This window comes from Pomacea canaliculata, linkage group LG6 (assembly GCF_003073045.1).
Source record: "Pomacea canaliculata isolate SZHN2017 linkage group LG6, ASM307304v1, whole genome shotgun sequence".
NCBI classification, from domain to species: Eukaryota; Metazoa; Mollusca; class Gastropoda; order Architaenioglossa; family Ampullariidae; genus Pomacea; species Pomacea canaliculata.
Genome location: NC_037595.1, coordinates 14,355,698 through 14,381,753, shown reverse-complemented (window position 1 = coordinate 14,381,753; position 26,056 = coordinate 14,355,698). Strand labels below are relative to the sequence as shown.

General features: G+C 46.6%; 1 protein-coding gene across 3 annotated transcripts; it reads left to right on the top strand.

Annotated features, from left to right (window-relative positions):
- Nucleotides 1-12,618: 12,618 nt before the first annotated feature.
- Nucleotides 12,619-25,880, top strand: LOC112566155. Of its 3 annotated transcripts, none has more exons than XM_025242139.1 (6): nucleotides 12,619-13,233; nucleotides 23,752-23,802; nucleotides 24,092-24,286; nucleotides 24,544-24,723; nucleotides 25,085-25,168; nucleotides 25,595-25,880. In XM_025242139.1, exons 2-6 carry the CDS (start codon nucleotides 23,793-23,795, stop codon nucleotides 25,849-25,851), a joined length of 726 nt encoding a protein of 241 aa, XP_025097924.1. In that variant the 5' UTR covers nucleotides 12,619-13,233; nucleotides 23,752-23,792; the 3' UTR covers nucleotides 25,852-25,880. The 3 variants fall into 3 exon arrangements, with proteins under 3 accessions (XP_025097924.1, XP_025097925.1, XP_025097927.1); XM_025242140.1 differs by lacking the exon at nucleotides 12,619-13,233 and adding an exon at nucleotides 18,021-18,064; XM_025242142.1 differs by lacking the exon at nucleotides 12,619-13,233 and adding an exon at nucleotides 21,996-22,313.
- Nucleotides 25,881-26,056: the final 176 nt, after the last annotated feature.

Genomic DNA, 26,056 nt, shown 5'->3' with positions numbered 1-26,056 from the left:
ATGCGAATCAAGTCAATGGTCGTTAGAAGCAGCATTTTATTTACGTACATGACTTATTGTCGATTGTATCTCTTCCTAAAAGTTTTCGTGACAAATATCATTGCACTACTTCACTCTTCCGGCACACAAGACCCAACACTGCTGAACAGTTTACAGGTGACCGATAGGTCAGTTATATGTCACTGTCATATTTGACAGTTTTAAACTCATTTTTGTGTCGCCTCTTCCCAAGTGCTGATCGGTCTCGCCTACGGCTACATCCTCTTCAACACGAAATGCATGCTATAATTATTCTGACCTGTTGGCGTCGTGGCGGAAAGGAAATCTTCAAAGATTAGAACTTATTTCTACCTCCACTGTCTACTCGTGAGTTTTACACCTCTGCTTAGTAGAATTTTTATGCAATTTTATGTGGCATGTATATAGAAATCTAAGCTCACAGTTTGGCTGGTCAACGATCTGCTTTGCAAAGAAGAAAAAAAAAACTTAATTTAATACTAAACTTACTTTTAATTTTGACGACTATATCAAGATTATATCAGTGCATCGAATTATCGGACAGCAGTGGATTGGATTTTTGAGGATGAGACAGTGTGGCAAACACCGCATCCACTCTTTGCACCTCCTTGTCATTGCTTTTAATATTAAAGCTTGTATCTGTATGTACAATAAAGTCTGTAATACACGGCATCCTTAGTGCTGTTGCTAATCGCTCCGATTTGAGTATATTTTTACTTGGTAGCAGCTAGAGTGCGGTGAGTGACACTCACTGGCTCAGTGGCGCTAGACGCTGCACGGCGCGTGGGCTGGCGTGTGCACCAGGGCGTGACCTTAGCGAAGTCCCTTGAGAGCAAAACTGCACAACGAGCGCCGAAACTATCTCTCGCACTTTCTTGTCATTGCGTTTGATATCTGTGTGTACATGTATAAACTTTCACAGGCTGAAGATGCATATATGTGTGCCTTGTCCATTACTTTTTCGCCTTAGACCTTTTAATACAAGCAAGATTTTACAGAAACTCCTCTAGTGACAGTTTTATGTCAGTTATATGCAAGGTCAGAACGGCCATCGTTTCGATGGTCTCATCGGTAATCATCTTTACAGCTAAAGCGTGTGTTTCGCACACTGAAATGTGAACTGGATAGTGTGAGAAGGGAAGCAACTGTTGTCTTCTTAGGAGATTGTTTTACTATGAATTGTTTCCCTTCAAGAAATTAAAAACTAGTCAACTCGTGTTTCAGACAGTTGCCAGTTATTTAATTTGACATGGATTTGTACTCCAACAACCGAAAATGACAAAATAATAAGTAATATTTGAAGTCTAATGTAAGTTCCAATAAAATGTTTCATTGGATGGCAGTCTATGTTCGTATGCTATGTGTAATTTTTGTTATAACCTTCCTGCCTCGTAACCTATCTTAATGATGACAAGAGCTGTCTTCTGTATAACTACACACGTCCGTGGTTGTATGCAGTTGCTATCTTTTATTTCATTTTAATACATAATGTACATAAAATGTGTCTAATGTCACTGACTGTGCTGACGACCCAATCTACCAGGGAAGGCATTATCTATAGTCCATTCATACTGGTGCTACTCGATACTGATATTCTCTCCATCCTCCTTCCCTCCCCCATGTCGCTGCATACACTTTTGTGACACTGTCACAAGGCAGAGTATTACAGTACACATGGTTGAGAACAACTTTATTACTTCTGTAAATTAAAAAAAAAAAAACTCTTGAATCACACGTTAAATAATGCAGATATTTGGATGCAAATTTTGTTTCTTTTCTCGAAGAAACTTGCCATTTTTTTAATTAACAGAAAGATAAACTACATTTTATGCTCCAGGTGAAAAAAAAAGACCTCAGGCATCTAACAATTAAAGAGCCAGTTAAACCTCCTCACAGCTAAATTGCAGAGATTTCACGTCCTTATTTAGGCTGATGAAAAAAAAATCACAGTTAGTCAAGCAGCCAAGCTAGCAAGGATTGTGTTGCGTAACTGTGTAGTTAACTGACATTTCCACACAGAAACATCCACAGTTATGTATGTGGAGTCTTCGCATCGAGCAGACGACAACCGGAAAAGAAGGCCACGTGACGTGTGTGTGTATACAAAGCCATGTGGGTTGGAGATTAAGTCACATGAGCAAGCGGCCAATCACAAGGCTCGGGTAAGCTCCCCTACATAACTTTGTTTTAGGAAAAATAAATTCGCGGCCCGCCCCTGGCGCTGCAGCCTCCAAGCGAGAGGTCAAAGGTTTCTATTTTCGTAGTTACTTAAAGACATGGTGAAACTTTTCTTCCAATTTCTCCATAACCAAACAATCAACTACATTAGTGTACACGGTAAATCAGTGATGCCATATTGGCCTGTAATACTATCGCAACCATTATTGCAAAAACATTTTTAAAAACTGCTGTCCTTCAGATAGGTTTATAGATTTATCATGGTGGTTTCACGGGAAGATTAGAGGAGGAGGAGGATAAAGAGGAGGTTAGCATGAGAAAGATATAAAGACAGTGTCCGCATTTTTCCTCATTTACTAACCACTCACGTGTAAACAACTGTATGCTCAAATAGTGATGTAGATCCTAGTGCATTTGTCCTAATGTTCGCAGTCTCTGTTCCGTTACTGAATGAAATGTAGATATTGACAATCCAGTTGTAAACATATTATTATATACTGGGAAAATAATTTGTCATTACAATTACAAGGGGCCCGGAGAGGTCATCTGCCCCAGGGGACCGCGCTGGCTTTCGGCGACCTTGTCATCAGGTTAAAGGTTTTAGCTGAACTCACAACCTCTCTTTAAATGGCCTGTAGGATGCACCGCACACATTTGAAACAGACTACATTTCCCTCTTTTATTAGTTCATATTGTTGGATGTTGTTATGATATGACCTGGGAGTCTTTTTTTTTTTTTGGCCGTTTCGATGAAGTGTAACGGTCTGACGTGACAGCCCGAGATGACAAAGAACAAGTGCGGATGCTCCAGTCTGTTGAACACAATAACATTCCTGTGTTGTGAGCAGCAATTGCTCGTGCAGTCCTGGGACGAGTGCGACGTGAAGGAGCGAGGACCGTTGACGTCCAGAAGGGAGTATAGATAAGTACAGTAAGGTCAACATAGACTAAGGTCACACTTTCTCACCTCGAGGTGAAATGCCGTAAAGAACCTCAAGCACCTGACCTAGCGTCTGAGTGGGTGTCAGCAGGTCTCCACACCCGTCATCTCCGAGTTGTTGTAACACTTGGCAGGGGGATCTCACCGTCATTTTGTGATTCTCCCTTGGCAGCGGGCTTCCATTTATTGTTCGATGTAAAACAATAGACCGCATGGCTGGGAGGGTAAAGAGAGTAATAAAAACTTCCCGCTTCTTTTTGTATCTAGCGGCTGTGTACAGCGAACAGACGACGATGGTGCATAATTCTCCATTTGAGCACAAACCTGCGAGATGCACGGACCTACTTAATGTACAGATGGGGGTCATGATCAGATCAGTGCGATGTGCAATTCTCACCTGCAAGGAATGGAGTATGATTGCATGATGTAACCATGACAATCGCTCAACAAAGATGGACGAATTCTCTCTGGTGTGGGAGTCATCTGACTGGTGATCTATTTCAAAACCAGTTCCCCCACCCCAATTGTATGGATCATTCTGGAAAAGTGCAACACCAGTGCTTTTGAGACTCAAGCCACCGTTCCTCACCCACAAAGTGCTAAGGGACAATATTAAACAGCTCTGCTAAAATTATCAGGACCACCACCACCACCATCCTCATGATGTAGAAGGACATTAGCACCAGTTGCTGTCTCTCGACACAGGAAGGCATGCAGTATGTCGCTAACATGAGATAAACTTATTGAACTGTGGTCATGTCCCCAAGCCACCTTGCTCAACGAAGACGGGTAAACAGGTGTCGTCAGCACCCAGGCAGGGGGAGGCCACTACAGGGTCTGTTGTCGTCGAGGTGGCATTGCCAGATGGCCCTCGGGTCGTGAAGCAGGCGACATCACAGCCAAGCAGCCCTCCACCCGGCGGCGTCATTAGTCAGGGAGGAGAAGTGTGACGTGCGTGGAGATGGCGGCTACAGCAAAGCGTGAAGAATGTGTGGCAGGCAGGTGAGGGATGCTCTCTGCCTGCTCTGGTATGCTAGGTCCATTTGCCGCGCTCTGGCTGTCGTCACGACAGGTTTATTAGTGGACAGGGAGGGGGCGCGAGGGGTACGGCTCCTCCTCTCCCCTCCCCACCAACTATGGCCGTCTCCTTCCCTCCTCCCATTCATCGCAGTCGGATGCTAAAGTCGCGTGTCTTCCCGCGGCAGGTCTGCGGCACATTCTTTTGTTTCCCCAGATACATTTCATACTGACTTCTGTTGTGGGCTGTACACGTGTAACTTTAGAAGCCGCACAGAAGTATGTGTATATATGTATATACTATATGTTACAGACAGAATTTTGCTATACAGGCTTTACATTAAATGTTGAATGTCTTGACACTCCTTAGAGAGTTAAAAAAAGTAAAATAAAAAATCTTGCATTTTGAATAAAATCCGCACGCGCTCGCACATACAATTTTTTGTGGGAGGTGGGGTGGCGCACGTGCGTGTAGGTATGCGCACGGACGTTGTGCGACCGTTTGATGACGTCACGAGTACCTCGTTATAATCCCTCCAGGACTAATTACACTCAGATACTGCGCGATGGATTCTTTCTGGCGAGACAGGCAAACATAACTGTTAGGATTTACTTAACCCATGTTTGTACGTTTCTTAAGTAACACAGAACACTGAATCTATAACACTCCATTAAGACACCTAATGGCGGCGTAATTACTCCACCTGCCTTGTCATAACGGATTTTGTAAGTACTCAAAGAAGTGTAGTTACACCATATGGTTACCCTGGGCAATGGGTCAGTCCCCTCGACGACTAGATGAGTGCACGCGCACACACAAACAGCTAAGATCACTCGGGCAGTGAAGTGTAATTAAATGGAAAGATGGGATCAGGTAATAAGTGGACCTGGCAAGCGAGATGACACCTACAGGTGTGGTCCGGATTTGGCTGATTCCTGTTCACACACACACACAGAATGACAGACATTTTGTCCCTAGCAGCAGATGATGCTGAAGACGTACGGGGGCCAATGGAAGTACACGAGACCCACACACCTTCAGTCTGGGACCAAGTGTGTTCGGCAGTCTGTGTTGCTAGAGTAGGTATATAACAAGCGCTAATTAAACGATGTGTTCTCTCGAATGATTAACTACTAGAAGATATATATTATGTGTTGCTAGGCAGGATGTCGAACCCAAGGGACGCGTTGTCACAGACGAAGAGTGTTGAGAGAGTAGTGTACATGTACAACTAGGTGTTAGTAGGTAATGCAGAGTGTGTGATACATGCGATTATCAGTGGGTTAGCTAGTCACATGGCTTGGCAGGATGGAGTTGGTTTGGAAACTGCCTTCACCTGCCAGCGGGACTGAGGGAGGTGATGATCAGTGGGGTGACACCGGAACACCTGGAGTCGCAGCCCTGTGACTGAGTGTCACATTCAGACAGAAACACGAATCGCGAGCGACACCTTGGACCTTAATGACCATCTTCGCTGTCCTGATGACAAGAAGCCATGTCCCACCTAGTATCACGTGATCATACGTTTGGGTGATCGCGATGTCACTCATCAGGTGAGGTCTCTGCGACTACACCAGTCGGTGCTACACCAGCATGTACTACACCTACTTGCCTCTTGTTAACGAAGTGAGGACACGTGACATGCCTTCGCACATTTCATTTCGCGGCCACAGTTTTTGGAATATCAGGTGAGCAACAGGTAAACAAGTCGGCCTGGGTCAGCGGCATTCAGTTGTTGTGGCATGAATTCTGTGCATATATATAATTAAACACCTTGGGATTGTTTAGATCAGACTGGCAGACACCTGCATGCACGCACACACACAATAAATACATAAACATCGACAAACACCTGTATACACAAATCGCAAACACGGTCGCACACAGTCGCAATCAAGTGTTCACATATCCGTGTGACAAACACGTGCACACTTATACACACTCGCAAACACTTGCACACATGGTGACAAACACGTGGACACATACCGACATACTAATACAAACACCCACATAGTAATATCTACATATATGTACGCAAACGTTTCTAACAAGTCCACTGTTTTTGAGGGAGCTGAGGTATGTAAAGTGTTCTAGTCAGCCCCAGACTTTGTGAGTTCACCGACTCGTGAAGCTAAACTTGTAAATTCCAATATGCGGTTATTTACAGGTGAGATTTCATTACACTTGTAAATCAGTCCTTTCATCGTACTCATATTTGCACTTAATTGCGTTGATATTCTGTAAAAATAGTCCAGCGGTTGTAATAAACACAAAACCTTGAGTACCCCAATACCCTCCGTTGATCCTCGCACCTCTTGAGTTACCTGCCACGCATACCTTGGCCACAGGTGGTGGTGTTGCTTACCTGTCTCGTCTCAGGTGCCTCCCACCACACTCCCACCTTGCGGCTCGTAGCAGCACCGAGTGTCGAGTGTGGCGGCCTGGACTTTCCTTTGTTTTCGGTAAAATAAACACACAGCAATCAAATAAGATTATTGTTTATAACTGATATGGCTTTGGTGGTTGATGTTCACAGTACTGTGGAAATAAAATATTTTGACGGGAAGTTAAGGACAGATGTGAGTGAGCAATGGAATGAAATTTATCTTTTTACTCCGGAGTCCTCGAAGTCTTGTTGGTTGTTTGTATGTCAGGCATCTTAGCTGCTGTACAGCAAATTTATGGCAAGTGTCAAGTGAAATGAAGGTTGACCTGAAGATAAACAAGATGTTTGCTGGCGATGTGCTGTGTAGTGGCACTGTGTAACGGCGAGATACCCACGCCTCTCCTCCCTTCGTGGAGGGAGGATCTTGACTGTATCATTGTTTCAGTCGTATCTCGTTACTGTTGCATCATTAGTTTCAGTCGTTTCCTTTTTACTGGTGGTCGACTTCGTGACTACACAGACATGATCAGTCCTGTTTGACAATATTTTATTTAATGGCGAACTTCACAGAATTCCAGGTGAACGGAGGACTTGCGAGACATTTTGTACGGCCACCCGTGCTTGAGTGTAGCTTTGATAAGTCTACCTTGGGTTCGTCCTTGTTTCCTCGTGAAAAGGAATCCTAATCACGTGCCACGTCTGCCTGTCATGGACCCTCCCCTCCCCTCCCCTCCCCTGATCTGCACTTGCTAGATACCTGCTGTGAACACCTTTTCACCTGTCGTATAAACTTTGACCCGCGCTTCTATGTGAATAATCATGTTGAGCAATGGGAGAGGGAATTTCGTCCCACACAGTAATGAGGTCAGCTGTGTGCAGCAATTAGCAGCTTTGTGTCTGCAGCTAACCACTCACTAGCGTGTGCAGCACAGCTAGCAGAAGGTAACGGATAGTCGAGTGTTTAGAGCACAGGCGTTCGATACCCATTGTGGAGCAGTTTTTATTTTATAACTTTAATCTTAACCTGCCGCTGCGTGGTTAGCATTTGTTGCCGGTTGTGGGTAGAAGTCGGGTTAAGAATATTTTTCTTTGCTCTATGTAACGGCGCTTGGAGACAAAAGCACGAGCCACATCATGACGTCACATCTTCCCGTCAAGGTTCACTGACTTGACCCTCCACGACCGTCTGACACTGCGGTGGAGCGTGTCTTGCTGAGAGTCTAGTGGTGCCACCTTCTGTACACTGCACATATACCTGCACACCTGATAAGACAATAGTCAGCGCTTACGACATCGCACACCAGACTGACGCCCAACAGGTGTCAGCAGCATGTCGCTGACGCTCGTGTGAGATGGCCTTTAGAGACACTGCGAGTATCACCTGCAGGGAAGAGACAGCGTGGCTTTTATTATTCACCTGCACATAAAAGACACGACGATGCACGTGACCTACCTTTGCTGGCTTCTCTTCCTCTGGAGTTCACTCACGTCTGCGTTGCTCTCGGTCGACAATGTCGGAGACTTTGCTGCATGGTGTATTATCCACCATTATCATGCATTATCCACCACACCCTCTGAGAAACCGTTGCCTCCCCCACCACACACATCCCCCTGACCCCTCACCCCCCATCCTTGCACTGTTGCACACCAAGTCAAGGTCGATGACAATGTGGACCCCTCTTCTCACCCCCTCCACTCCCGGCCTCTTGTGGTAGTAAAATCTGCGAGGAACTGGTAGAAATTGGGGGTGGGTGGGTAGGCGGAAGTCATAAACCATATCGCGGTAGAGAGCGAGTGCGCATGTGCGGGTCTGGAGAACGAGGCGTGAGTTTGACTTGAGCGCCGCTGACTGTTATGTTCAGACAACATTCTGTTGTTTCATGGTCGGTCAGGCAAGCACTTCATAAGTAATTTTAATGTGGTCTTAAATCCCTCGTGGGGTTATTAACTCACAGGTGTCACGGTTCAGAAGACGTGACGAGGAAAAGGTGTGAAGATGAGATGCATCATGGTTGTTATCGTGTCGTGTGGACGGACGTCTGTCAGCCTCAAGTCGACGCAGAAAATACTATGTGTAGCCGGGGTATCGGACATCAACCGGGTGGTATTCCACCCCCAGTCTCTCAAATTACCCTGTCAAATTTTGTGGAGTTTATTAGCCATGTCGCTATTTGCTCTGCGTCATATTGTTTCTTTATTTAGAATCACTCGTATCTCGTTGAGCTGTCAGGTGGGTGGCGCCATCAACACGTGCGTGGAAGACAGGTAGCCTCCGGTCGCTAAGTCACTGTTGCTGAAGGGGAACCTCGGTGCTACCGCTACAATCATGATTAGGTTTGCTGTGACTTTAAGCTTGGACACTGAAGTGACAAAGACTTGCCGACTGAAAACTGTTCAAAAATAAGTTTACGAAGTCGTTTGAGTAGTTTTGGAGATACTTCGACTCACTGTAAGCTTTACTGCAGTTACTGTCCTCCATGCATCAAGTGTAGACTAGCTAAGTGTAACGGACCACCAGGTGTGACGTGTTGTGACGTATACACCTGTACAGGCAGGCTCACCACTTGTAACACTGTCTCACAATGGATAACTGAACATTCAACACTTCATTGCGACATTCAAAAAGGTGCATCCGCACAATGAGTGACGATACGTAAATATATATAAACAAAATATAGAGATAAGAACAAATGTATTAAAGGGATTATATACAGTTTATACACACAACAATGGTTCACCTAAGGGTCCGAGACGTACTTTGCACTTAACTGCAATCTGAGCCACGTTGTGGGAATATGAGGTCAGCCTGTTCCAATTCCAACCCTGTGCTGCAACAACAACAACAGCAACGATATAACAACACATAAAAATAACCTGCAGTCGTTGACTGCAGACTATGTCAGCTCATGAAGTTCCTGGAATCTGTGAGCTGGCGATGAGGTAGAGGTGGTTGGGAGTCACGTGCCTATGTTACAAAGACAGAGAGCGAGAAGACAGCAGCGGAGAAATAACACAAGAGCAGAATTCATAACACAACATCACTTTATTGATTCTACTACAAACAAATAAACATAAACGACCTCTCCTTAACCTTAACCTAAATACCTGCATCTACAATTTAAATATCTTACTTCAGGAAGCTGACATCCTACTCCCAGCTCACCTCTCGGCCCTCGACAATGTGCGAGACTGTCGTCGTCACATCTCTGTCTCTCTGAAGTGAAAGGGTAAAAAAAGAGGTTTCGGGGGCTACTGCATCGGTCTGTCTGTAGGTTGCCAGGGTTACCACATCTTCACAAACACCAGTCGCTTGTGAAGCACAAACTTTAGAAACCTTCACAACGACACATTACTTACTCAAGTGTTATCGCTAGACGAATGGCTAGCCTCTAAGATGAATTAGGAAGGGTTTGCGATGAATTCCATTACTTTTTAATGCATTCCTTGCCAGTCATAAACTCCACAATACTAAAAGGCTGTAATAATCTTCACCAACTGACAGTCGGAAAGAAAAGAAAAGGCATGAAAATGTCAGCAGTTTACTCGTTTAAATGTTTGTCTTCCAACAGTTTCCACTCCGTACCTCGGTGCAATCAAAATTTTCAGAAGGACTTTAGGAAAGTCGTATAGTGTCACAAAATAAGGACAGAAAGAAGGATGGGAGTGAAAATCTGGCTCCAACACTGTGGCACACTGGGGGGTTAGTTATCTCGGTACATTACTGCAAATATTATTGATACATTTTAATTATAGGACAATACACACACTTACATGTTTCGTCTGTCTTAGAGAATAAATAGAGAAAGAAACAAATGTTTTGTTTAAAGAAATGTTTTTCTCGCTGCGGTGAACGTTGTTCTCTGGAGGTGACGAGCACTTTTAGTGGAAGCCTCGTTTTGACGATGAAAGGGAGAGCATTAAAACTAAGCAAGGTTCTTGTCTAAAATACAATAAATTTTCTTTATGCGATCAAACAGTGACAGCCTGTCAGCATCGGGCGGGTGGCGGTCGCAGCCAATCAGACTGAAGTCACGTGACCAGCGCTCGAACCCTTGTCCCTCTGACACTCAGCATGGTGCTACCCCCTACACACCCCTTTGTCCCTCCCTGTCTCCCAGTGAGAGGACACACCACCTCTTCCACGGGTCACGTTCGCACCGTTAGCCATGCGTGACCACCGGCTTTCACCTGTACAAAGTGGGCCACACGAGGTCTGACCTCTTCAACCTGACCTAGCGGGCCACGAGCACTTTGATAGTCTGGACTCTGGAAGCTTGTTGGGCTCATGGTCTAAGCCTGTTGACCATGTTGTTAACACTGTCATAATATTCTTGTCTGAGACTGTGCAACTGCCAAAAACTAAACAATGGTCTGACGAAAAAACTAATACAGTGAGGGTCGGCTGTCCTGGGTTCACCTCTCATCTCGGGCACACTGTTCATTGTCTGCACGTGACATCTGTTGAAGGGCTGGCTGCCTTAGTTGCTGACTCAGAGTAAAACACCAATCACACCCCACTCCTCCTCCAGGACAAAACAAGAACTGTACTTGATGGCGACCTTGATGATACCCTGGGGGATATGTCCTATAAGAAATGTTTCTTTGCTGTAGAAACCTAGCTGCCATGATGCCCACAAGACGAACTTCTTTCAGAGCAAGTGGAGCTCAACTCTGAGATAATCACAATATTATAAAAATATTAGCACAGTACTGTACGTGTTAACTGCACTTTTTTGTTGCTCCGCTTGGACACGGTGACGAGAGATACATTTTCCAATGTCTTTCTTCATTCTTTACGAAATGTAATACTGGTCCACCGGAAGTAGTCGTCAGGGAGGACAACTAAATAGACGCAGCGGCTGACAAGGCCCGCTACTCTGATCTGTCTTCAGCGATGGTCATTAGGTTCTCCATGGAACCGCCCACCCAGTCATCCACGCTTGTTAGAACAATTTTTCCTCTGACCACCTCTGCTTTGACCTCCCTCCAAGATACCCCGAAGGACAATTTTCGACTGTTATGACAGGTCACATTTGGACTGTTGCCAGGTGTTCTTGGTGTCCTGCGAGAGTAGCTACCCTTTGGTCGACAGCCAGAGCATCCTCCTCAAGGTGTTTGTTCTCGAAAGCTTGGATTCACCGTTCCGTATCTGACATTGCTACAGTAGGACTGAAACGGCTTTCTACCCGTGCTTGTGAGTTGAGCATTGAGCATACATTAGTTGAATATGTAACAAACGGATGAAGGAAGTGGACTATTTCTGTCAAAACTTAATCCAGTTCCGTGTGCAGACACCATGGATACAGCCAGCGGTCATCGTGGTTCGAGTTGCTTCTCAATCGTGTATCGGTGTACAGCCAACAGGGTCGGGTTGCAAGAATGTGGACGAACATCCTCCTGACGATGATAGGGTCTCATATTGGTCCACCAGCAAGGATACCCAGACTTGCTGACACGTGCACCCGACTTTGACCAGCATGGTGTTGACGATTTCAGTCCTTGGCAGTAGTTGTCGCGAACACCTTTGAATGGGCGTCTGAGAGAAATCTCGTGTCATAGAAGTTTGGTTCAGAAAGATTGTGGCTCTAGTTTCGACCCTCGTTCGTGAGTCGGTGAACCACCCGAGGTTTTTTTTGAGCTATTTTAGTGCGAAGATGGCCACAGACACAGACATAAGCGCTGCTAGTGTCAGTGGCATTGACATTCCCGTCATGCTGCGCTGCGGGTGCGGTGTTACGGTGTCTGATTATGAGATTCCTCCATCCCCACTCTTCCCTGACTTCCTCGGGACACCCGTTCAAAAAAAAAAAAAAAAAATCGAACTCCCCCCCACCTCTCTCACCCTGAACCACTCATCCACCCGCGTCACCGCTTCATTCATCACACCGGTCCCGCTACTCTACCCGTGAACCTCCCAGCCAGCCAGCCAGGCCGGCAGCGCTCCCCACACCCGTGTTGCTCGTAACACGTGACCGACGACAGCGACTGCGAGCGGCGCGACATTGCCCGCATTCCAGCCCGCATTTTTGTCCTTAATTCATGCGAGCGGGCGCTGTGGGGCTCATTGCAAGTCAGGTCGACAATGCCGAGGGGGAGGGAGGAGATGTCGGTACAGGGGTAGATAAGCCGGGGGGAGGGGTTAGAGACACAAGCAAAAAGGGCGGGACACGACACACGACGCTCTGTACTGGGGTCCCTCGTGGGGCAAACTGTGCTTGACAGATGGACTTTTTTTTCTCCCGTCCCTCTCTCTCTGTTATTCTCTGATGCGCAAAAATGTTTGAAATGAATCACTGCGAGTCCTGACAGCGCCTACAGCCTGGGCTTCAAGACACGAGTTGAGTTTGTTCTGCAGACGGAGCGACACGACCGACACCACGCCTGCTGCACGCGCCAGGTGAGACAGACACAGGTGAGGAAGCATCGGCCGGTGTCATCCACCCGAGACTTGACAGGACGGTGCCAGTCGTGTCTGAATGATCGCGACCACACCTGTTGCTGTCACTGTCCATACCTTGCTCGTTTGCTGGTAGTGACATCTGGTGTCGACTGCCATCGCCGACAACCGCAACCATCTTGTGAATCAGTGGACCGACTGTGCGTGGGACAGACAGCAGTGCCAGGCAACTAGCAGCCGCGAGTGGTTTACTGGTGCCACACCACCACCACAACCTCGTATTCCCACGGAAACATGTAAGTAACTTTATACATTCTTCCCCTTGTTGTCGAGTACACACCTCTACCCTCTATCATCGTATCTTCCATCAACACTCTGCTCGCATTATCTTTTTCTTTGATATCCGTCGACGAAAACAAGTTTTCGTTTTTATTTCCGCCGTGATCTCTGTGTCTGGACACACCTGTAACCTCTGACCCTGCAAATCTGTAGACTGTCAGCAGCTTTTCTGGCAGGTGTGTTTGCTTAAACTGTCGTTAGGATCGTGACGTCACTTTCCTCTCGTACGAGGAAGAAGGTTGATGATGGTGACCACTCAGGCGCTGACGTCATTGTAACGGTTGAGTGCTCGGTCGAGCCATGGATAACTGTTTTCTGACTTTCATTCAACACACTTCGCTACGACACTCACACATGTTCATTCACAAAATTCAATAAAATACATATACATATCTAACAACAGAATGTAATTTAAAGGGAAGATGCAGTACAACAGTACATATACAGTAATCGTGTGCAAGGTCCGAACTTTTTATTTTTTAATATCTTTCTTCGATGTCGCTCGCCTCACACAGTGTTCACAGTTCACAATCCAATGTTCTTTTCTCACGACATCAAACCGTAAGTCCAACCTCGCGCTGTCGTAAACTTCCAGTCGACTGTGTGTATGTATATATGTATGTACACTGAGTCCAGCAAACAACAACTGTCTCACGTCTCCTCCAGGCGGACTTCCGGTCGTAGACTAGCAAAGTGGCGAGTTTCTCTTCTTCTCTTTGTCCGAGGCTGTTGCCTCTTCCCACACCTGGTCATCCGTTGATATTGGGTTGATTTCTCGGAAGGTAATAAATTATCTCTTGAGGTCCATTTGCATTTTCCTGCGTCTGGGTGGGAAAGTGATACTCTGGGTGGTACCAACAAAGTGATACTGTTTGTCGTCTTGGTCCTCTTTGTATCTCTCTGTGTCTTGGTGGCGTGTGTCTTGTCTTCGATGGAAGTCTTCTGGACATTGTGATGTTCACTCCATGTAGTCTCTCTGTGAACTCTGTCTTACAGTATCTTCATTTATTTCACCTCAGCTTTCCTGCAATGTGTTCACCTGGTGTTGCTGTCATGTTACCAGAGTGTAATATTCTGTTTAAGCTTCAATGTGTATTTTCGTATCATCATCATCATCGTCGTCGTCATTTTCGTTATCAGTCCCTCAAAACCTGATTTACCCCAGGCAAGGTGCATATACCACCAATCCTCCCCAGTTCTCGATCTTGTCCTCCCGCTTTTGTTTTCTCTGTCTTTGCAAACCACATTGATGTTGAGATGTTCTTACATCACTCTAGTTTGTATTATTTTACTGTTCCCAGGTCTTCTTATATTAATTAAATAATTTAAATTCGTAAAATACTATTCAAGAATATCAATAATACTCTTTATTTTTGATATTTGTCTTTTATTCGTCATCATTACCGTTGTTTATCCTTCCTTCGTTCATGTATTGTTTGCTTGCTCTTCTGTCCGTCGTATGTTGTCTCGTTCTTGTTTTCTCTTGCATAGACTATGAGTATAGCTTTACATATTTGTCGTGTATTATCACAATACTGCTCAAGGATGCTGAGCGGCGATGGTAGCGGAGGTCCAGCTGTGTACAGTCCTCAGTCACGTGTCACATCGCACATCTCATCGTTGCCTATTGTTATCATGTTCTATGAACATTCTCGTAGTTCTCCTCGTCCCTCGCTGTAGGTCTGAGCTAGTTAGTGACGGGTCTGTCCGCACGTCTGTCCCCGCCCTAGTGTGTGTCACAGGGTTAGCTGACAGACTCTGGCCACTGCCAGTGACAATGACAACAGGGAGGTGACACAATCACTCAGCGCCCCACCACATGACCCATGGCGAGAAAACAAGAGATTTCCTACCACCAGAGGCAGGCACGACTGTGGATGACAAGAGCTGTCATCACGTGGTCCCCAGCGAGTACCTGGCGGACCGTGTGTCATCACCTGCGAGGCCAGGTGTTACTGGGATCAAAACACTGTCAGCATCCACACCTCCTGGTCTCGGTATCCTACAAGCAATGTCATTCCAAGCTATAGGGTTATTCACAAACAGTTTTTCACATATCTCATTACACTTTGTTCCAAGGTTACAGAGTTGCCATGACACCCGGAATAGATTCCTAGAGTTAAATGTCATCATGCAGTTTGGGGTCGTGTGTGTGACATTTTATAAAGACTTCTGTGGTCCGTCGTCCATGACACTGTCCCTCCCTGTTTCCCCACACTCGGGACATGTACAGGACACCCAGTGCACCCGGCTCGCATTGGTATTACCGGTATTACCAGTGTCACAAGGTCGGCGGTGAGGAGGCTACCACTGCGAGTTCATAGTTCATGCACCTGTCAGGTCAGGAAGCTGTGGCGGTAGCTGCTGAAGCTGATATATATATATAGATATTAATACAATATTATTGTCCTGAGCCTTTGACACATCGTCTGTTCCATTCTTTGTAACCGTTTTTTTTTTTTTGCTGTCGGTGGTCGACCTGCCGTGACCTTAGTCTCTGACCAATGATCATGGCAGTGACGTACAAGAACTTGATTGGAGAGTTCTAGAAGAAAGTGAAGTGTGGTGTCAGGTGTATGTTCGACACCTTGGAAAGGTGAGCTGTCGGCACTGACATGTTATTGGTGAGAGCCTCACACTTCCATACCTCGGTGACAATGTTTTAGCTGGCAACACGGAGGTCAAAGGCTGGGACCTCAAGGCGATGACGTATCTCGGGGTCAGACTCGTGACAGCTGCGTCCGTCTTCACTCGTGACAGCTGTGTCCATGTCTCTTTGTGTGACACCTCCAGGCTCATCTCGTGGCCATCTTTGTGTCAGTTGTGACCCTAGTGACAGCTGTGTCTGCCATCGTCCCTCATGCATCTTGGGACCAACTGTGTAAGAGATGTTCCTGCCTCCCCTTGTGACAGCTGTGTCTGTCTCCCCTCCCTCGCTGCCTCCCTACAGTCAGATACCGTTTCCACAGCTGGGTCAGCTGTAGGGTTTTGTCAGTACTCGATAGTCAACAAGATTATTTGTTAAAAGCCTCTTGAAACTTTATCGTGTCTCCTAGAAATGTTAAGGCCTCACTTGGTATTTCCAAACGGAGGAGGAAGAGGAGGAGGAGGAAGAGGAAGTTTCCTGAACGTGCGACTGTAGATCGCATCCAGATGTTTCCTGTAGGATGCAAGGACATGTTTTCTCTCTCGTGGATGTCAGGGTAAGAAAAGGAGACGTGCCCGACTCACTGTGACATCCCACTGTGGGCAGTGGCAGGGAGTGGTGACATTCCTGTGTCAGTGAGGTCTGTTTTATTTCCTGCATACGTGGCCAGGTTTCGTGTTCCTCAGGCCGCTTGACCCGGACTCAAAATTCAAAACTAGGTTAATGACACATTTTGTGCACACTGGTTCTCTGGTTCACTCTCTGGCTCACTTGCTGGCACAGCTCGCTGGCTCACACGAATGCACGCTGACGTACCACTACCGTACATGTATTTCATATTGTTGACCTCCTTACTGTTACCGGATCCCTTGGCGGGACACGTCCACACACCCCGAGACAATGTCTTCCCGTCCAGTGCTCAGAGCCATGAATCCTTACTCGCTGACTGGATGTGAGGATGATGCTGTCTACCAGAGCCACGACACCTCACTGGGTGTGAGGATGATACTGTCTACTCTCTAACAAAGCCAGGACTTACGAGAACTAACGAGGGCGCACTGCGGAACATGAAATAAGAAGCTGAACCAATAGAAAAACTAGTTCATGGTTCAGTTGTTTACAACATACTTTCGGATGATCAGAAAAATTAGATAATTGTTCTTAAAAACAAACAAAGCAGCAAGGAAAGTGACTTGTAAGAAAGCGGCAATGACAGCTCTGCACTGGTTTGATTCCTAGTGTGTTAACCTGGGAGAAGGGTCTTGTGACGTCTACCAACGGCAGTCAGAAGGACGTGCTACGTGCTGACTACGTGCTGAGTACGTGCTGAGTGTTGCTTGGTGAGACTAGCGACCCACCGTGAGGAACTGGTTGATCACGTGGCACAGAGCCTGTGAACCAGCTCTTCCCTCGTCAGTGCAGCGGCAGACATACTTGTAAACAACGAAACACTTCTTGATACTAGTTTATATAAACAATACAGTACTTCAGTTTACCCACAAACAATAGTCACATTCAGCTCACGTGACAGCAGTCTACCCAACTAGTTTAGCGAACACCATACATCTGGTGACGCCGGTATTAGAACCAACACCCACCGTAATAATAAGACCGTTGTTTGTTTATCGGAACAAGAAGGAGCTGACGTACAACCCTCTGTGAACAGACTGTTTTGTTATGTATTGACATGTCAGGACAGGTGAAAGGTCTCCGGTGTCGCATTATGTTGTGGGATCCTGTGCTGAAGCTGTGTTTGCCAGAGAAGTAGCCCGTAGTCACACGTCTTGTCGGAGTGGTGGTGGTGTTTGTGATGCATGTCGCCGCTGCACAGGAAGCGTTGACTATACAGTGAAACCTCACTTGGTGCGCCGAGTGCTTGAGGGCGGCAGACGGGAAGAGGTACTGTAGTGTCATGTCTAAAGTACAGGCGGAGGCCTCCAGCCCCCTTCACCTCTCCTCCTTCTGTAAACACTCTTCCTTGGTGTGTTGACTTTATTCTCGCACCTTCCTCGTTGAACATCTAGTTTCACTTCCTTTGATTTTGTCGACGCTTGTGATGGTTGCACAAGGAAAATCTTTTTTTTTTTTTTGTTAAGGAAATCTGAAATCAGAACCTGAGAAATTTGTGTTGAGAACGTTTGGTAAGTGTCAGTTTTCATCTTTCTTTCTTTTGCTGTAGTCAGTGAAGTGTGACCTGCATGCGTGTCCTTACTGCGAGTCGAGACCCTGTCTTGTCGGGAGTGTGTGGTGGAGGGACAATCGATGAGTTTCTAGAAAAAATTAGTACCTGACAAGACAAATGAGAGAAACAGTAACCAGACCCTCATGGGTGGGTCGCTAATTCGCAGCTTTCTTATGGCGACAAGTTTGTGGGATGTTCTTATGTCGACAGTTGCAACAGTTTTGTGGGCTACTGATGTTGTTTACATGCTGACGTTCCTTATGTTCATATATCACGGTTGTTTATGTTTATATATCACGTTTGTTTATGTTCACAAATCACGTTTTGCGCAATTGTGTTTTTTTGTACTTCAACATTTTGTTTCACTGACATTTAGTTAAGCTTTTTGTGCAAGAGCTTGACATAAGTTTTGCCGAGGTCTTGTCTTATCATGCATGACTGTACCCTGGGTGTGTTGTCGTTGACGTGTACCTGCCTTATCATTCAGTGAACTGTCATACACGTGTTGGTTGTCGTCATTCTCCATCGTTCAGTGAACTTTACCTGAGAGTGGCGTGTAGATGTCAGGGTATATTGTAACTGTCTTCTGTATGTCAGCGGCGTGTGAGGGGGATGATGTTTGTCAAGTCAGTGCCCAGGTCTTATCGCTGTGATCACCGCCGCTACGCTTGGCTGACTTCACGTCCTCGTCAATACGTTTCTGGAGCTTTGCCTCCCGACTTCGTTCTACGAGTGTCTCCGCTCTCCCTGGAAGGTTTGAACCGTTTACCCCGGATATGAAATATTCCTTAACAGGTGGAAGAAGTAAAGTGAGCAGCAACATATTTTTGTGGAGCCTCGACTTGTAAACATCTTGACTGCATGCTCACAGCCACATTAAGCTGAGGCTGGCAGGGTTCAAGGGTTAACTCAACCATCGAGTGCTTTTAGCCACTGGACCATGAAGCACATTAGTTGGCCGATAGAGTGGCGTGTGGTAAATGTCATCTTGAATGCACGCACCCTTCATAGACCGTGCATCCCTGTGCCATCATTCGCCACCCGAAGGTTGCCGAGTTCACTGGATACTAAGCCTCTGCCAACCTCCCGTAGAAACAGCTGATGAAAGGTTGTTTTTCTTTTTTCATTTTGATTGTCGTCTGACGACGAAGAGATATATTGTAAATCAATCATATTTTAGTTGTGAACAAATGTAGCTAGGGACAGTTGAGAATGAGCACACTGTACAGCCATGCGGTGCCACGGGTAGAAACTGTAGATGGCGCGGTACAGAGGGTGTTAACACCACACCCCGAGCATCCAATACAAAGGTCGCAACACGGTCTCGCACTGACCTTTCTATGCCCTTCCTTCTGATATGTCGACTACCGGGCGAGTGTTTTAAAGCTGAAGCTTCATTTACACTCACGTCCGTGGAGAAAGCCGATCCCAGACAATAAGAAATGTGAGAACAGTCTGTCCATGTCCACCGACAACCTATCGCGAGTTCTTAGAATTCCTTCCAAGCCCTCGTGGATCGCTCGTCCCACTCAGGGTTAGTCTGCTTCTTTGCCTCCCTGTCCCCCCTTCAAACGTTCACACCTGTTCACAGTTTTACCACGATCTAGCTTGGTGTGATATAAAGTTGTGTTGTAAACAACGAGTTCTCTCCTCCTGCAACTTGTCTGTACAGAAGCAGAAGACAAACAACAAAACAATCATAAATTGTCCGTTGGTGTGTTTATGAGGCAGACATGAGAGAAACACCACAGACCGTGTCCTGAGTCTGCCAGATATAGGAGACGTCACTTGTTCTCTCCCTTGATTGCTCACCTGGAGAGGGATTAGCGGCCCTGGCCTCAGGTGACTACCGCAGTGGGTGCAGGCAGGGAGCGGCACACCTGAGCTGCCAGTGTACTGCGCAGGCAGTAAATGTTTTCACGCAGTAAACACTCGATGACACGATAACGAGTGGTGGGGGTGAGTGGTACTGACAGCTACTCAACACCGCAAAAATGCGCCACCTGGCAGAGTGTTTGCTGCCGGCGATGTGGGTACGTCACGCCCACTGCACCAGGGTGGGGGAAACAATGTCACGTGCACTACAATGGCCGCCTTGTCAACCGCAGGCGTCACGCGCAAGATGGCTGACTCTTTAGCTCGCCGTCACGTTACAGATGCATGTACGTCACCTGCGTGATGTCGTAGCCACCTTTCCTCACCTCTCACCCCGCCACCCACCACCACCACCCCTGGAGTCCGCACCTCGGGTGTCCTGTGATGTGACCCGCGATCGGCCGTTTCTGTGAAGTCCGTTGATAAGTGTGATGCATTCGCAGATGGATGTGGTGCACGAGCTGTCACGTGTTATCATACGAGCTGTCATGTTTTTATCACTCGACAGCTCGAGTGCTCGTCACGTCTGTGTAGCTGGGGCGACGGGGAGGAGAAAGACAGGGGGTGCCGGGGGTCGGGAGGTCAAAGGTTGTGAAGCAGGTAAGCGAGGATTGTGTTGGGAGCGTGTGCAATTCCAAGTCAATGAAAGAATATATTCTTTGAACATTTTTTGTTCACATTCCTTCCTGCTTGTTACCTTAAATATGAGCGGCATACAAACAACAATAAACAACAACAACAACAACAACAACAACAACAACAACAACAACAAAAATCATTGCTACGATGTTCGAGGTAGAACCCAGGGAAAGACCACTGTGCGAGTGACCAGAAGCTCTGACTGTCGTCCTGGAAGACGCGGCGATACGGGAACGACGACTAGATGGAAGATATTAAGTTGGTAAACACCGAGGACCGATAACAATGTCTGCATGTGAATTGGGGGCCTGAGGGAATGTAGGCTGGAAGTATTTGTAGATGCCGGAGTTTCTAAAGGGAAGGCAGTAACACGACCCACGCGCACCTCCCGCTGTTTGTCTTGTCAGTCGGGCCACCGTACACCCTGGGCCAGGACTGCATGCTCACAATGTCCTCCTGTTCTCGGGAGGATAACTATTCAGTTTCACTGGTGTACGGTTTCAGTTTATATCTGAAGATAAACAGATGCACTCTTCTGTCATTTGGCGCAGTTTGGGATGCTGTGTGTACACGAGAGAAGCGGATAACGACAGTGCCAGTCAAAGGATGATTTTTAAAAAAAAGCGAAATAGGGGTTGGTGGTGGTGGTCGTGGTGATGGTGGTGGTGTGGTGGTGGTGGTGGTTGGTGTGTATGAAAGAAGGTGGCAAACACTACCTCCCCCGAGTGATTGTGTTGAAGGCAAAAGTAAGGATGTGGAAATTGTGGTAAAGGAACGGTTGGGTTAGACATGGGTGGATGGGGAAGGGTGTGGCGGCCAGAGCTGACCTTGTGGCTGTGATCAATGGATGGTCGGCCAGCCGTGACGACCACAGAGCAGAAAGATAAGCTTGGCTGACTCATTCAAACTTCACAGTGAGAGCGAACAAAGGGTTTGCCGAGGACGAGGCACCGTCAGCTGGTACACACGGGCTTCGGGTACCGGCGTCAGTCAGTGCTCGGAAAAAAAAGGCGGATGACTGGGAAGACTTTATCTGTTCCAACAGTTTCCACAGCTGGATTCAGGGAGGGCGGACTTTCCAAGTTCCAGTGTTCTGAACGTTTGCCTCAAAACCATTGGTCTCCTGCGACAGTCACGTGGTCAAACGGTGGATAACATTGACTGTGTCCTGAAGCCAGACTCTAGCCAGGATGTGGCCAGTGAAGAAAGGTTTTGATTGCCTTGAGAGCTGCCAGATGTTTGTAGTGTTATACACGTGTCAGCTGCTGGTACTCTGCTAGTGCAAGTCTTGGAGTCCATGTGGGGCAAGTACCCGGCGTACTTTCAGGAGGAGGCGGGTAGGTGTGGTAGTGTGGGAAGGTAGTAGATATGTGGGTCAGATGGCAGGTGGCTTGAGGGGTAGGGAGGAGCTGCTTGTAGTAGATGACTGGAGAAAGCAATGAGATCAACCAAGGGGAAGTGAAAAAAATAAAAAGTGGCAGCAGTTAGCAGTAAGTAGAGGCGCCGACTACCCTGGGTGGCAGCCAGCGGTGAGAAAGGTTCGCGTCCTTGTCGTGTGATGTCACAGCAGCGTGTCACGTCACCTGCGGCTGTTCCTGATGGCTGTAGAGAAAATGTCTTTGGGTACGTGAGCCGCACGGGTGGTCGGGTATGATGAGGTGGCGGGGTGCGCCCAGGACATCAGCGACACGGAGGTAAGAGAGCCTATACCTACCTGCCTGCCGTTCACACCACAGTATCACACAAAGGTGAAGCACACGATGGAGTGTGACACGTGCCGAGTCGCGTCATAGCTTCCATCCTACAGGTGGAAACATGGTGGATGTTGTAGTGACAAGATGGGTTGTAGTCGACATTTGTAACATGATATATCTATATAGATGTTCTAGTGACACTACTTCGTGGGTAGTAACCTACACTGAGCCAAAGTGTGAATGTTTTATTGACGACTCTTTCGTAACCCAATAACCTACTCGATGAGTGTCTTACTGACAATGGCCGTTGTGGCTTGTAACCTACATTTGGTTATAATGTCTTCATTGACAGTCGATGTGACTATTGTGACTACCTAACGTAGACATTCGCGTGTGAGAGTTCTTGTCATGAGTATGTACTACTTATAGTAACACCATGCGCTGTGCATTGTAACACTATTATTACAACGTATGACGTAGTCATTGTACTCGTTACAGACACAATACATCTCTTAGCACACAACCATGAACACCACTAAGAATATATTCTACCAAATATTTGACGATTGCTCCATTCACATCGTTGCAACATGCCTGAGTGACAGGAGGTGACAGTGTGTCTGTGAATGGGTGTCACAATGTGTCAGTCAATTGGTGTCACAGTGTGTCTGTTAATGGGTGTCACAGTGTGTCAGTCAATGGGTGTCACAGTGTGTCAGTCAATGGGTGTCACGGTGTGTCTGTTAATGGGTGTCACAATGTGTCAGTCAATGGGTGTCACAGTGTGTCTGTTAATGGGTGTCAGTGTGTCAGTCAATGGGTGTCACAGTGTGTCAGTGAATGGGTGTCACAATGTGTCAGTGAATGGGTGTCACAGTGTGTCAGTGTGTATTCCCAGGGCCGCCGAGAGCCAGCCCGGGCCACGGGACAGACCTCTCCGGGCCCTTGTACTTGTAATCGTAATTATTTTCCAGTATATAATGTATGTTCAATTCGAATCTCAATAATCTACACTCAAACTCAACTTCTGCATGTGTAATGCTTGGGTGTTCTGTCCTTAGACCTTTCTTAAAGAAAAAGAAAGGAGAAGAGAAGAAGAAAAAAATCCACTGACCAAGGCCGGCCCCCTTGACAGCCGCGGGCCCGGGTACACCAACCCTGTCCCCCCCTCTCGTCAGCCTGTGTATTCCAGTGAGCTAAGGTTTGTTACAGTGGATGCACAAGTGGGTTTCACAAGGTATTCCACTACCTCGTGGGTAGGTGTTCTGGCTTCAGAGCTTGGAGTAAAGCTACCTTGTGCTGTGGGCGCCAAACCCAAACTATAGTCAAAGGAAAGAAGACAGAAATGAGTCACGAATGTTAATGTAGTAGGTAGTGATCTCCCACACAAGAAACAGGCGAAATGTCTGAGATTTATCAAACATATTTTTTGTTGCAGATTTTATGACTTAGCCTCATCACCAATTGAGGGTAAAGACCATGGGTCAAGGTAAACATATTTTTTATTCTAATTTAATGTTTCAATCTGTTTCAGAAAATGTAACAAATATTTGTGGCTTAAAACTGTTTTGTCGCTCTCGGATGAAGTAGAAATAAAAACTAGTTGCCGCCCAACTCAGGCCGCAGTTCGTTGTCGATTCACTCGCTCATCCTAGACAATGATGAGGATGTTTGGGTAAAACATGAGTTTGATGGCTGGAGGTGGCTGCTGATTGTAGTGTTGTAACATGTCACGAAGCATTCTGAGAGTTACAGTGTGTGTGTTCTTGTGTGTGTAGGTGTTTCCAGAAGGGGGTCGTACACTCCCGGACAGAGGGACAGTGAGCTGCCAGTGTACGATGCGGAGAACGGCGACATCAGAAGAGATAACAAAGGATCTGTGAAGCTGGTGGCTACCGTCCATAAAGACGATGAAGGCAACGGGGCAGATGCTGCTGCTCTTCCGACACCTGACAGCAGCACCTCGTCACCAGGTAGGCGCGGCATGTCACTGAGGTCACGAGGTGTGAGTGGTCAGGTCACGAGAACACAAGGTGTGAGTGATGATGTCATGAGAACAAGAGCACGTGAGTGGTCCTGCTGTACAAACAGGACATAAGCATGACCATGTTACAAGAACACACACGTTCTGCGTGCACTACATATTTTATTTACACCTTTGCAAGCGCAGAAGTATGATGATTTTTTTTAAACAATAAATAATATCCCAAAATATATCAAATATTTCCAGATAAAAAGAAAGAAAAGAAAAAGCGTTTCGGCTTCAGCCTGAAGAAGAACGCCTCAGGCAAGCGCCGCCGGAAGTTGAACAAAGAAGCGAACGGCGTGCGGCCCATTTCATGCCCGCCAGCACTCCGCGCACCAGACAGCGACGAGGAGGATGGAACCATCAAAACCCGACGTTCTCATGGTGGGTACACGATGTACATTTGACAGGTAGACAGGTGTTTGCAGTAAAACATCGAAACATTTACACCATCAGAAAGTAATTTCAATTCATAAAATGTTAGGAAGAAGACAAAATACTTTTACAAAAATACACTTGCTTGCACGCAGCTGTAACTTCCGGCATTCATCAGCATCAGACTTGACACCAGCTTCTGTGACATTACCTGTGTGGCCTCACCTGCCTACTTCACATGTGTGCTCCATTAAGACATTTTCCCGAACTGGTCTACAAATTAACTGTTTGTCATCTGCTACACAGGTAGCATACAGGTGTCGCCATGACAATGTATGTAATATGTTATGTTATTGTATACCTGTTGCAGGTATTTTCAAGCAAGGTGTAGATGATATAACAGAAGAAACAGAACATGACCAGACAGTTGACACAGTTTCGCTGTCTTCAAACGGTAAATATTTATTGGTTTCTACTGATAGGTTTGTAAGCATTTCTCGATTACAATGTCATCACAGACACTCAGGTGACTGATTACACAGCTTGTCACACCAGCGCGCGCTGACACGTGACTGCCTAGTGTAAACATGGACACGAGACACGTTTCCTCTCTGTGTACATGTTTATCTGTGTAGATGTTCCTCTTTGTGTACATGTTTATCTGTGTAGATGTTCCTCTTTGTGTACATGTTTATCTGTGTAGATGTTCCTCTTTGTGTACATGTTTATCTGTGTAGATGTTCCTCTCTGTGTACATGTTTATGAGTGACCGTGATGGCGAGCGAAAGCGAAAAAGAGCGAGAGGGGAGAGGAAGGGAGAATAGCAATACTGCAGTTATTATACATTCTCTCCTCTGTACTTGAAAGTCCTTATTTTCAGATGAGAAGGAGAAAAGTAAGCACGAAGCGGATGTCAAGGTGAAGAAAAAGAAAGACAACCACCAGAAGAGCAAAACACCAAAGAAGAAAGAAAGGACTGTGAAGGCAAAGGCCGAGAAACGCAAGTCAGACAGTGTTGTGGTGGTGAGTACCCGTCAGCTCACCGACAGTGGACTGACCGTGAGTACAGCAACACCCGCCAACACACAGAAGCTTCTGGTGAGACCACGGGTGTCACGGGTGGAGAACTGTCTGTGACGAGCTTGTCACGTGACACGCCAGCACTGCCTGGCACCGACAGAGATCATCCAACACCGACAGATGTCCGGACTGTGAGGATACCAACAGATGAAGAACATAAGACCTTTGCTGACCTATCAGGAGGTCAAGAGCTGCCATGTGCTGTGGAGATCGTTGAGTGCCAGGGACTTGCGGCTCCTGGACTGCTTGTAGAAACTGAAGT